General features: G+C 36.8%; 1 protein-coding gene across 1 annotated transcript; it reads left to right on the top strand.

The window, feature by feature from the left end:
* The first annotated feature begins 2,115 nt into the window (after positions 1-2,115).
* On the top strand, positions 2,116-14,364 carry LOC116136545. The gene is made up of 4 exons (XM_031422233.1): positions 2,116-2,483; positions 2,928-3,092; positions 13,372-13,686; positions 14,240-14,364. The coding sequence occupies exons 1-4, from the start codon at positions 2,147-2,149 to the stop codon at positions 14,362-14,364; spliced, it is 942 nt and encodes a 313-aa protein (XP_031278093.1). The 5' UTR covers positions 2,116-2,146.
* The last annotated feature ends 288 nt before the right edge of the window (positions 14,365-14,652 follow it).

Genomic DNA, 14,652 nt, shown 5'->3' with positions numbered 1-14,652 from the left:
GCCAAACGCACCCCTATTGCACAAGGCAGATATATATCTGCAGTGATTATTAAGTCAATTTACATTTGCATCATGAAATTAAAGGGAGTAGATTCAACCAAACTTGCTTGTATTCTAGTCTTGGAGCTCTGTGCTTTAATCCCAAAGATCAACAGCCAAATTCCAGGGTGCCCTATTGAGGGTATCAATCTGCTACAATGCTTGAATCAAGGCAATAAATCTTCCATTGAAATTTGCTGCAAACCCCTTACTCAAGTTGTCCAAGCCGGGTATAGCTGTTTGTGCTCGGTGTTGGCATCATCCAATATTCCTCTTTTAAACGCTCCAATTTTATTGCCATTTTCAAATTGCTTCATCTCTGTGCCTCCTTTGACTCTATGTCGAGGTAATGCTGAAATTTAACCCCTCATTTTCCCCTTCTTGAATATACTATATACTAATAGGAATTTTCTGCAATTTTCACTTGAAGTTCTAGCTCCAATGCCAATAGTGCTTCCACCAGCTAGCCCCAAGGAGCGGACACAGCCTTCTTTTCCCCCTAAAAATGTGCTTCTACCTCCGCCTCCACACGAGATGCATCTTCCCTTGAACCCAAGAACAGTCGATAACAGTTCAACCCTGCCAAGGCAACCACATTCAACCGAAAGTTCTGCTCCCAAATCCAGTGTGTTCAAGGCTGGGAATGAATCGTCAAGCGGGGAAAATGAAAACAAAATATTGATGCTTAAATGTTTGTTCCTGTGCTTGGCTCTTCATGTTTGTATTTTATTTGCTTAATCCTCTACTTATGCATTGTACACTCTTCATGTTAATGTGAATAAAACATTCTACTTTTTCAAATATATCAAGAACAGTAAGAAGCTGCAGCCGTGCAAGTGGACTGATATTGCCTTAAATTCTATGCAAAAAAACCACAAAATTTGGTTACCGGGGTAGTGAGACAATCGCCGGAGAGAAACGAAGAAAGAAAGAATTTCTGATGGCTTGAAACATACCTTTGCCACGGAGCACCCTACGAGGGTTATAAATCAAAGTCATTGTACAAATATGGTAGATACTTCACAAATGAGTAAGATTTTTTTAGTATAGTTAACTTCAGTATCTGAAGGGTTTGTCATCCGGCCACAAGGGGAGAGGTGAAAAATATTTATTTATGAAGATTGCTTATAGAAAATCAATGATATCGTAGAATAATCTTTTCATCATATGAGAAAGTCAATTCTATATTGATATGAGTTTGTATTATTCTATACTCATTTATTAAAACAAAAATGATTGTAAATTTTCTACTGTTAAACCTTCAAGCTCCTCAACCACACACATTTATGACTTTGATATTTCAATTTAACATTTCATTTTACATATCATTACCAATTAGAAAAAATAAATTATGGGTAATATTCTTCTAATTCATATCAATTTTCTTTTGAAAATCTAGATCTTATTTTGTTTAATACATTGACCTTTTTTTCTTTAGAGGCTACAACGATAATAATAATAAAAACTACATCTGAATGACCGAGTGGTTTGATAGGAATTCTTGAGTGTATTACTCAAGAGATCATGAATTCGATTCTCTTTTCGGTTACTAATAGGGATAATCACTGGAGCTCTTACCCGATCGATAGTTTTAAGTCCCGAATGATTAGTTGAAGTGCATATAAGTTGGCCCGGACACCCCTATCATAAAAAAAAATAATAACAATAAAAATCTTTAACGAAAATAATCTCATTTATTTTTAAAAGTTTTTTTATAATAATTTAGATATATATATATAAAATTAAATAATTAAATAGATTGATACAGCTTTATAACACATTTGGTTTATTAAATGAGTTAAACAAGTTTGTAATATAATCATATGCGCCCATTTAAAATCAACATTAACCTACTTGTTCCGTGTCGCATCCGTGTCATGTCAGATAAATCATCTCAAGAAAAATGCCACCTCAGCCTATGATCTGCCCACAGTATCAAAATTTCATGTGTTAAAAAATAAAACCCAAGGGCAAATACGTAAAACAACTCGTTTCAACTTCTAGACAGTGGCGCCAATTCTCGCCACTATATAACAACCATTAACCGTCCTCACCACACCAACTAACTAAAACCAGAAACATCTCTCTCTCAAGTCCAAGAAAAATCATGACCGCCGTAACAGCTGTCCTCCGCCTCCTCACCTTCACGCTCTTCGTTGCCACGTCAGTACAACTGCCGCTGCCTGATGGATGCTCCCCCGTGCTGGTAGCGTTCTCGCCATGTTTGCAATACGTGTCCGCGCCGCCCAATAATATGGCGGAAACTGTTCCGTCTCAGTGCTGTGACGCAGTAAACTCGGCCTTCAATTCTGGCCACGGTGAATGCCTCTGTGAACCTCTCCGGCAGCCGCTCATCTTCGGCTTTCCACTGAACGAAACCAGACTCCGTTCGCTGTCCTCTGTTTGCCACACGAGTGGTTCTCTGGAGTCGATCTGCTCCTCAGGTATTCATTTCTTGAATCTTGATTGCTGAATTTGGATTTCGTTTTGATTGGTTTAGGATTTTTTATTATGAATCATTAACTTAGGTAAGGGCTTTAATTTTCGCGCCAAAATGTAACTGTTCGAGATTTGAGAATCAGAGACCAAGGCTTGGTCCGCCATAGTGGCGCAAGTTAGCAATTAGGAGTTTTAGGTTGGATTTAATTTAATCTATCGTGTTCAGCTCCATGGCTGACCAAATAGTCTCAATATTATTAGTCCCTTGGAGATAGAGATACTGTGGTTCAATTGAGTATCCAATGTTGTGTATTTCACTTGAGAATTGTAATTGTGGATTCTCTCATTTTAGCTCAGTCACAGTCTTTCATTTGCTTATTTAACAAGAATATATGTTTTACAAATTTTTAAATGACTTGTAATTTGTGTGCGTATAATTTGCATCATAGGGTCATCACAAACAGATTTGCCTCCTCTCCATGGCGGCATGACAGGTCCAGAGATTCCAAACCCACCTGATTCAGGTAGTAAACAACAATTCCCGTTTCCTTCTGATTCAGGTGAGCCACAATTTCCGATTCCGAAACCACCTGATTCAAGTAACCTACCACACTTTGTTTTGCTTGCGGGTCTAATAGGTTGTCAAAGGTCACATCCTTACAAAAACAACTGTAGAATTCCGATTGTCACACCCGTTCGCTATTTTAAGATGTCAAAAATGTAATTTTTTTGTTCTTATTATCACTCATTGAAGTGGGTGCAGTTTTCAGTGTTTGCGGTGAAATACCGATAAAGATCTAGTTTGGTGTCAAACGGGCTTGATGGTTGAAAATAATAGAGAAAGTGGTAAATTAAAAATTTTATTTTCAAGTCTTTTACTAATCTGTTTTATTGTAATTTCAAGAAAATTCACTATTATGGTCTAGTTATTTGTTAAGCTCATTCAGAAACATATATATATATATAATATATTGGTTAAGTTTTTTTTTTCCTTTATTTATTTTTTTTAAAAAGCAATGCCTAATGCTTACCAAAAGAATTTACTTATTTAATTTGATAAGCAATTAAGAATGAGATAGTCTCAAACAAACTTGCAAACCTTTTGATACCAGAACGCGCCATTGGCGAATCATGAAGACAACTTGACCTTCACCAATCTGCCAATACATAATCACAAAGCAATCATTTTAGTTAAAGGTCAATATGGGGTTCCGAGCAGCAGCCAATGGCTAACTGCTCAACCTCCTTGTCACAAAATTAGTTAAGGTAGTTGAACTCCAGACCAACTTGAAATCCACCTAGTTTCCCTCACCCTCCCAACCTAAATCTTTCATCTATAAATTCCTTCATTCTTTTCTCTTTCCCAATCACCACAACTCCAACAATCCAATCACTTTACTTCTTTTCGACATCCTTTTACATTCCACATAAAGTATCATGGAGCTCTCCTTGTCTTTCCAACGCACTTCCATTTCTGGGCTTAGCTTTTGTGGTCTCATCTTGCCTGTTATGGGCAGGTGGCTACGCCGTGCACGCTTCACTGATTTCTAGCTTCAGCCCTTGATGAATTTCCTGACGAATAGTACCACCAATGGTACTTCGCGACTCGCGATTGTTGCAATGCCTCAAGTCGCTTACAAGTAATAGCATGGACTGTAACTGCTCATTGTAACAGGAATATCCCACTCCAGCTACCATCAACCGAACCTTGGCCATCTCTCTCCCCCGAGCTTGTAACATGCCTGGTGTCCCTCTTCAATGCAAATGAATTTTCTTACATATTAATGAGTTCAAGGGTTTATTTTTAGACCCTTTTTAATACCAACAAAATGCTAATGTAAATTTTCTTTGCTTGCAGCCACTGGTGCACCTATCCTGCTCCAGGTATCTTCTATAATCATTTTGATACTTATAAAAGACCACATAATCAAAATGTTCTGCAAATTAAAATGTCTTGGTGAATCAAATAGGCTTATCATTTTGGTTACTAATTTGCAGGTCCTTCCTCATTTGGAGCACCACCATCTGCAAGTCAACAGGTAAACTTTACCTCTTTAAGTACATAATCACAGCTATGGCTTTTCCTGGCACAATTAATTTACCCTTTTGAGTGTTTAGTGTTTCTGAAGTTCCTTTTTATTATATTAAAAGTATTGATTTGTCTCTGCAGGTACTGTTGTTCCTGAGCCTACACCATCGCTACAGCACCAGAATCAGACACAACACCAACATTAATCCACCATCGACAGATGTGGATCCTACAGCCCCCACTGTGACTCCGGGAGCCGCCCTGTTCTGACTACCATAGCTGCCATGCCCTCCCTAATTTTCGCCATCTCTTCTGCTATTTGCAGTAGATTTTTAATTAGAAGTATACTAGGTCTCTGCCTTTGCATATCCATTTATGTACTTAAAACATTGAGAATATTCTTTTGGTGGTGTGATTATTGTTTGGGCTAGCTCAAATTCCATATTGAGTGATTATTTATAAATATGCCTGTAGTTTTGTTACATTGCTTGTAAGTATGATATGAAATAGTTATCTATTTATTTATATATGAAGAAGCTTTTTTACTGTTTGTGACAGATTATGGATTCCTAATAAGATCTCGGAATTCTTTATAAATGGTTTTTTATTGTTCACCTTGGCCAGGTTATGATTTTGCAGAAAAAAATTGTTATAGACTATTGAACACATTTTTTTTTTTTTTTTTATCACTGAACTTTAGTCAATCAATATCAAATAATACGCCAAATATTATCGACTTGTTTGCAAATTCTTGTATACGATATTTGTACGTGTATATTATTTCATAATAATTTAATTCTGGGCCAAATTCTAGAACAAACTCATTACATGACTAGAAATGGGCTCATGAAGATTCAACCCTTTCCATTTCATTCCATACTCATGCCCCCAGTCATCAAATTGAAGCCTCCATCTGTTAAGAAATTGTTGTTGATGTACCTTCACAGTTCATGACTTCTCTCAATCTGCATGACTGATCCCAATCCACCAACCCTAATCATGCTTTTTTTTTCTTTATTGTTTTTCAACATTAATATTCCCTTTAAGTTCAGTTTGGAAAATAAGTATTTATGATGTTTTTGAGGACTCTTGAGACATGAAAAAGTAACACACGTTACTGAAATCACCAGAAGAAAAGAGAAAAGGTTCTTGTAGATTGGGAATTGCTGTTGCTGATTATTATCCCTAGAAAAGATGCTATCAAAAATGAGTTTAAAGAAGAAGAAAGAATTATAAGGGCGTTGTAGGAAAGATTTGTGAATGCTCTAAAACATGCCAAACGAACCCTATTGCACAGGCATAAATATCTGCAGTGATTATTAAGTCAATTTACATTTGCATCATGAAATTAAAGGGAGTAGTTTCAACAAACTGCTTGTATTCTAGTCTTGGAGCTCTGGCTTATCCTAAGATCAACAGCCAAATTCCAGGGTGCCCTATTGAGGGTATCAATCTGCTACAATGCTTGAATCAAGGCAATAAATTTCCATTGAAATTTGCTGCAAACCCCTTACTCAAGTTGTCCAAGCCGGTATAGCTGTTTGTGCTCGGTGTTGGCATCATCCAATATTCCTCTTTTAAACGCTCCAATTTATTGCCATTTTCAAATTGCTTCATCTCTGTGCCTCCTTTGACTCTATGTCGAGGTAATGCTGAACTTTAACCCCTCATTTTCCCCTTCTTGAATATACTATATACTAATAGGAATTTTCTGCAATTTCACTTGAAGTTCTAGCTCCAATGCCAATAGTGCTTCCACCAGCTAGCCCCAAGGAGCGGACACAGCCTTCTTTTCCCCCAAAATGGTGCTTCTACCTCCGCCTCCACACGAGATGCATCTTCCCTTGAACCCACCCTAGCTTTGCCGAATATATAGTTGGTACACTTTAAATGTCTAAACTACAAATATACACAAAAAAATGCAACTCTGTTAATGGAAATCGAGTTCTCATAAAACACCAGATTCGCAGGCTCTGTTAAAAAAAGGTGATGATAGAAAGGCATAACGGTCATATCCCGTCATTGAAACCTTAAACCTACCGTTTGCCACATGTCCAAAAAATTTAACCCTAAAGTCAAAGAGTCAAACCTTTTTAGTAATTACTTAAATGGTCAAGGGTATCTAGGTCATTAGATAAGTTGGAAATGGGGTTGCATTTTGGGTGTGTATTTGCAGTTTGGGCATTCAAGGGGTACCATCTACTGATTCGGCAAAACTAAGGTGGCAAAAAAAAAAGTAACTCTACTAAAAAAGGCTTTTTGGGTATTATAAGATCTATAAGTCTAAAGTGAAAAATAGAGATAATTTTTTTAGGGTACAAACTTTTCAGATTTTATCAATAGGAGGACAGAAATTATAAATTATTCAATTAAGGGACAATGAACATTACTTAGGGTTAGATTAAACTTTATATAAGGGTAAAGATGCAACTGAACAAATTTAAATTATCCTTTTTCACAAAATAAATAATCATCAAATTAAAAAACTAAAATAAAAGAATTAAATTATCCGTTTTTACAAAATAAATAATAATATTTTTTTATTAAATTTTCTTTTAGTTTTAAATTTCTTAATCTTTTTTTTTTTTTCATTTCCTTTGAAAAAAAAATTGGTTTTTTTTTTTTTAGTTTTTTGGAATTTTTAAAATTTAGGTTTTAAGGACTAAATTCACTTTAACAAAAATCAAGGGCATCTAAGTCATTTCATCATTTTTCGTTAAAGTTAATGGCCTTAGGTGTCCCCTAATTGAACAAATTATAATTTCTATCCTCTCATTGATAAAGTTTGAAAAGTTTGTATCCTAATTGATAATATCCTTGAATTAATATTATAGTAGTGTTCTCAGGACTCCACCTATTTCTTCATTAACCCTGCTGTATGGGCAAAAATCCGTTTTGGGCTTAGATCAGGCCCAAATCAGACCCAATTGCAATTGGCTCTGCACCATGGCCCACAAACGGTTGGCTCTACATCAAAACTCATCTCCTAGAAGGTCCACTCTACAAGGTGGCTCATTCTATAAGTTAGTCCGCTCTACGGCCAACCCATTCTATGAGTTAATCCATTCCATGCTTACTTAAGTCTCTTTCAATCATGCTGATTTGAGCATCAGAGTGCTTACGGTTAGCACCACATCGATATCAAGGACTTTACGTCATACTTCCTTTCTTGTTTTTGCTTGCGGGTCTAATAGGTTGTCAATGGTCATCCTTACAAAAATCAACTGTAGAATTCCGATTGTCTACACCCGTTCGCTATTTAAGATGTCAAAAAGTAAATTATTTTGTATCTTTATTTATCACTCTTGAAGTGGGTGCAGTTTCAGTGTTTGCGGTGAAATACGATAACGATCTAGTTTGGTGTCAAACTGGGCTTGATGGTTGAAATAATAGAGAAAGTGGTAAATAAAAAATTTATTTTCAAGTTCTTTTACTAATCTGTTTTATTGTAATTTCAAGAAAATTCACTAATTATGGTCTAGTTATTTTGTTAAGCTATTCAGAACAATATATATATAATATAATTTGGTTAAGTTTTTTTTTTCCTTTATTTATTTTTTTTAAAAAGCAATGCCTAATGCTTACCAAAAGAATTACTATTTAATTTGATAAGCAATTAAGAATGAGATAGTTCTAAAAAAACTTGCAAACCTTTTGATACCAGAAAGCCGCCATGGTGAACAAGAACCTTTTGACCTTCACCAATCTGCCAATCACATAATCACACAGCAATCTTTTAGTTAAAGGTCATATGGGGTCCGAAGCTCAGCCACATGGCTAATGCTCAACCTCTTTGCAAAAATTAGTTAAGGTAGTTGAACTCAGACCAACTTGAAATCCACCTATGTTTCCCTCCACCCTCTCAACCTAAACTCTTTCTCTATAAATCTCATCTCTTCTCTTTCCCAATACCACAACTCCCCAACAACAATCACTTTACTTCTTTTCGACATCCTTTTACATTCCACATAAAGTTATCATGGAGTCTCCTGTCTTTCCAACGCTCACTTCATTTTTGGGCTTAGCTTTTGTGGTCCTCATCTTGCTGTTTATGGGCAGGTGGCTACGCCGTGCACGGCTTCACTGATTTCTAGTTCAGCCCTTGTATGAATTTCCTGACGAATAGTACCACCAATGGTACTTCGCCGACTGCGATTGTTGCAATGCACTCAAGTCGGTACAAGTAAGCATGGGACTGTACCTGCCTCATTGTAACAGGAAATATCCCACTCCAGCTACCATCAACCGAACCTTGGCCATCTCCTCCCCGAGCTTGTAACATGCCTGGTGTCCCTCTCAATGCAAATGTAATTTTCTACTATATAATTGAGTTCAAGGGTTTATTTTAGACCCCTTTTTATACCAACAAAATGCTAATGTAAATTTTCTTTGCTTGCAGCCACTGGTGCACCTATTCCTGCTCCAGGTATTTATATCATTTTGATACTTATAAAAGACCACATAATCAAAATGTTCTGCAAATTAAAAATTGTCTTGGTGAATCAAATGGCTTATTCATTTGGTTACTAATTTGCAGGTCTTCCTCATTTGGAGCACCACCATCTGCAAGTCACACAGGTAAACTTCTACCTCTTTAAGTACAATAATCACAGCTATGGCTTTCCTTGGCACAATTAATTTACCTTTTGAGTGTTTAGGTTTCTGTGAAGTCCTTTTATTTATATTAAAAGTATTGATTTGTCTCTGCAGGTACTGGTGTTCCTGAGCCACACCATCTGCTACAGCACCAGAATCAGACACAACACCAACATTAACTCACCATCGACAAGAGTGGATCCTAAGCCCCCACTGTGACTCCGGGGAGCCGCCCTGTTCGACCCACCATCAGCTGCATGCCCTCCTATAATTTCTCGCCATCTCTTTGCTATTTGCAGTAGGATTTTAATTATGAAGTATACTAGGTCTCTGCCTTTGCATATCCATTATGTACTTAAAACATTGAGAAATATTCTTTTGGTGTGTGATTATTGTTTGGGCTAGCTCAAATTCCATATTGAGTGATTATTTATTAATAGCCTGTAGTTTTGTATTGCTTGTAAGTATGATATGAAATAGTTATCTATTTTTTATTAATGAAGAAGTTTTTTACTGTTTGTGACAGATTATGGATTCCTAATAAGATCTCGGAATTCTTTTAAAATGGTTTTTTAATGTTCACCTTGGCATTGGTTATGATTTTGCAGAAAAAAATTGGTATTAGACTATTGAACACATTTTTTTTTTTTTTTATCACTTGAACTTTAGTAATCAATATCAATATAATACGCCAAATATTATCGACTTGTTTGCAAATTCTTGTTAACGATATTTGTACGTGTAATTATTTCATAAATAATTTAATTCTGGGCCAAAATTCTAGAACAAACTCATTACATGAATAGAAATGGCTCATGAAGATTCAACCTTTCCATTTCATTCCATATCATGCCCCAGTCATCAAAATGAAGCCCTAATCTGTTAAGAAATTGTTGTTGATTGTACCTTCACAGTTCATGACTTCTCTCAATCTGCAGACTGATCCCAATCCACCAACCCTTAATCATGCTTTTCTTTTCTTTATTGGTTTTCAACATTAATATTACCCTTAAGTTCAGTTTGGAAATAAGTTTTTATGATGTTTTTGAGGCTCTTGAGACATGAAACGTACACCTGTTACTGAAATCACCAGAAGAAAAAGAGAAAGGTTCTTGTATTTGAGGAATTGCTGTTGCTGATTATATCCCTAGAAAAGATGCCTATCAAAATGAGTTTAAAGAAGAAGAAAGAATTATAAGGGCTTGTAGGAAGATTTGTGAATGCTCTAAAACATGCCAAACGCAACCCTATTGCACAAGGCAGATATAATCTGCAGTGATTATTAAGTCAATTTACATTTGCATCATGAAATTAAGGGAGTAGTTTCAACCAAACTTGCTTGTATTTAGTCTTGGAGCTCTGTGCTTTAATCCCTAAGATCAACAGCCAAATCCAGGGTGCCCTATTGAGGGTTATCAATCTGCTACAATGCGTAATCAAGGCACATAAATCTTCCATTGAAATTTGCTGCAAACCCCTTACTCAAGTGTTCCAAGCCGGGTATAGCTGTTTGTGCTCGGTGTTGGCATCATCCAATATTCCTCTTTTAAACGCTCCAATTTTATTGCATTTTCAAATTGCTTCATCTCTGGCCTCCTTGACTCTATGTCGAGGTAATGCTGAACTTTAACCCCTCATTTCCCTTCTTGAATATACTATATACTAATAGGAATTTTCTGCAATTTCACTTGAAGTTCTAGCTCAATGCCAATAGTGCTTCCACAGCTAGCCCCAAGGAGCGGACACAGCCTTCTTCCCCTAAAAATGTGCTTCTACCTCCGCCTCCACACGAGATGCACTTCCCTTGAACCCAAGAACAGTCGATAACACTTCAACCCTGCCAAGGCAACCACATTCAACCGAAAGTTCTGCTCCAAATCCAGTGTGTTCAAGGCTGGGAATGAATCGTCAAGCGGGAGAATGAAAACAAAATATTGAATTAAATGTTTGTTCCTGTGCTTGGCTCTTCATGTTTGTATTTATTTGCTTAATCCTCTACTTATGCATTGTACACTCTTAAGTTAAGTGAAAAACATTCTACTTTTTCAAATATATCAAGAACAGTAAGAAGCTGCAGCCGTGCAAGTGGACTGATATTGCCTTAAATTCTATGCTAAAAAAACACAAAATTTGGTTATCGGGGTAGTGGACACATCGCGCGAGAGAAACGAAGAAAGAAAGAATTTCTGATGGCTTGAAACATTCCTTTGCCACGGAGCACCTCGAGGGTTTAAATCAAAGTCATTGTAAAATATGGTAGATACTTCACAAATGAGTAAGATTTTTTAGTATGGTAACTCAGTATCTGAAGGGTGTCATCCGGCCACAAGGGAGAGGTGAAAATATTTATTTATGAAGATTGCTTATAGAAACAATGATATGTGAATAATTTTTCATCATATGAGAAAGTCAATTCTATATTGATATGAGTTGTATTATTCTATACTCATTTATTAAAACAAAAATGATTGTAAATTTTCTTCTGTTAAACCTTCAAGCTCCTCAACCACACACATTATGACTTGTGATATCAATTTAAATTTCATTTACTTATGATTACCAATTAGAAAAAAAATCATGGGTAATATTCTTCTAATTCATATCAATTTCTTTGAAAATCCAGATCTTATTTTGTTTAATACATTGACCTTTTTTCTTTAGAGGCTACAACGATAATAATAATAAAAACTACATTGAATGACCGAGTGGTTGATAGGAATTCTTGAGTGTATTACTCAAGAGATCATGAATTCGATTCTCTTTTCGGTTACTAATGGATAATCACTGGAGCTCTTACCCGATCGATAGTTTTAGTCCCGAATGATTAGTTGAAATGCATATAAGTTGGCCCGGAAACCCCTATCATAAAAAAAAATAATAACAATAAAAATCTTTAACGAAAATAATCTCATTTATTTTTAAAAGTTTTTTTAATAATTTAGATATATAATAAAATAATAATTAAATAGATTGATACAGCTTTATAACACATTTGGGTTATTAAATGAGTTAAACAAGTTTGTAATATAATCAAATCGGCCCATTTAAAATCAACAATTAACCTCTTGTTCCGTGTCGCATCCGTGTCATGTCAGATAAATCATCTCAAGAAAAATGCCACCTCAGCCTATGATCTGCCCACAGTATCAAAATTCATGTGTTAAAAATAAAACCCAAGGGCAAAACGTAAAACAACTGTTCAACTTCTAGACAGTGGCGCCAATTCTCGCCACTCTATAACAACCATTAACCGTCCTCACCACACCAACTAACTAAAACCAGAAACATCTCTCTCTCGAGTCCAGAAAAATCAGACCGCGTAACAGCTGTCCTCCGCCTCCTCACCTTCACGCTCTTCGTTGCCACGTCAGTACAACTGCCGTGCCTGATGGATGCTCCCCCGTGCTGGTGCGTTCTCGCATGTTTGCAATACGGTCCGCGCCCGCCAATAAATGGCGGAAACTGTTCCGTTCAGTGCTGTGACGCCAGTAAACTCGGCCTTCAATTCTGGCCACGGTGAATGCCTCTGTGAACCTCTCCGGCAGCCGTCATCTTCGGCTTTCACTGAACGAAACCAGACTCCGTTCGCTGTCTCCTTTGCCACACGAGTGGTTCTCTGGAGTCGATCTGCTCTCAGGTATATTCTCTTGAATCTTGATTGCTGAATTTGGATTTTCGTTTGATTGGTTTAGGATTTTTTATAGAATCATTAACTTAGGTAAGGGCTTTAATTTTCGCGCCAAAATGTAACTGTCGAGATTTGAGAATCAGAGACCAAGGCTTGGTCCGCCATAGTGCGCAAGTTAGCATTAGGAGTTTTAGGTTGGTATTAATTTAATATTACGTGTTCAGCTCCATGGCTGACCAAATAGTCTCAATATTATTAGTCCCTGGAGATAGAGATACTGTGGTTCAATGAGTATCCAATGTGTGTATTTCACTTGAGAATGTAATTGTGGATTCTCTCATTTTAGCTCAGTCACAGTCTTCATTTGCTATTTAACAAGAATATGTTTACAAATTTTTAAATGACTTGTAATTTGTGGTGCGTATAATTTGCATCATAGGGTCATCACAAACAGATTTGCCTCCTCTCCATGGCGGCATGACAGGTCCAGAGATTCCAAACCCACCTGATTCAGGTAGTAAACAACAATTCCGTTTCCTTCTGATTCAGGTGAGCCAAATTTCCGATTCCGAAACCACCTGATCAGTAACCTACCACACTTTTCTATTCCAAACCACCTGATTCAAGTAACCTACCACACTTCCTATTCCAAAACCACCTGATAAGAAACTACCACACTTTCCTATTCCAAAACCTTCTGATAACTCCCTCCATTGCCAATTCCAAAACTTGATAACCACTCAATTGCCAATTCCAAAACCTTCTGATACCATCCTCAGTTGCCAATTCCAAAACCTTCTGATAACCACCCTCAATGCTTTGCCTCCTCTCCCGTTTCAAAAACTTCTGATAACCACCCTCAACTGCCTTTGCCTCCTCTCCCGTTTCCAAAAACTTCTGAAACCACCCTCAATTGCCTTTGCCTCCTCTCCCGTTTCCAAACCTTCTGATTCAGGTAAGCAACCACATTTGCCTTTGCTCCCTCTCCCACTTCCAAAACCTTTTGATTCAGGGCACTACCACGTTTGCCTTTACCTCCTCCACCACTTCCAAACCTTCTGATTCAGGGCAGCTACCACATTTGCCTTTACCTCCTTTCCACGGTGAACGGACCAGAGATCCCAAAACCTTTTGATCCGGTAAGAAACCACAATGAACTCAGTATTTCTTAATTTTTATTATCATCATTAAAAATACATGCACAAAGAAACAAATCGTTATCTGTTGACAAATTGAGATCCCTAAAGATAACCACATCCTTGCAGCTCTTGCAAGTATCAATTGCACATTCCACTGAACTACTTGTTGGTCCATAGCAAATCATATATCGTTATGAAGTAATTGCTATGTCATTGGATGGATGCAATTTTGTCTTATAATATGGTTAAACCCATATCATCAAATTATTGCAGATTGAGTTGTATAATGCATGTTGGAGATTTAACCCATGACTAAAACTGTTTAAGCAAGGGAACTATGGCCTGTTACTGAACATCACAATTTTGCAGGAAATGATAATACCTCTGCTCCAACGACGAGTTCACCTACAACCAAACTCATCCGTAATAGATCCAGAGGTTCTATAGCAACTACAAAGATTTCAAAAGCAATAGTTGGTTTCTACCGGGATTAATGATTTCCTTCTTGTCTTCATTCACACATAGTGTTACAGGCATCATACAGAATACTACTCATTTAGATGTTCTCACTTTCAACGATTAAACAAAATGTAATTGCCTGCACCAAGTATATGAAGAAAATAAGTCACCTATTTTTTAGGCATAAATGTGTGGTTCTGATAGCAACCTCCATCTTAGTGAGACGGCACAAACAGTTTAACTTTGTTGGTAGAAGCAAAGCGTTCTATCCTTATTGGAGCATATTCAAATTCAAAACCTAGTAAGTTTTGGTTTTAGTCTCT

This window comes from Pistacia vera, unplaced genomic scaffold, assembly GCF_008641045.1.
Source record: "Pistacia vera cultivar Batoury unplaced genomic scaffold, PisVer_v2 Contig317, whole genome shotgun sequence".
NCBI classification, from domain to species: domain Eukaryota; kingdom Viridiplantae; phylum Streptophyta; class Magnoliopsida; order Sapindales; family Anacardiaceae; genus Pistacia; species Pistacia vera.
Note: the sequence above shows the minus strand (reverse complement) of the source record. Positions and strands in the feature narration are given on the sequence as shown.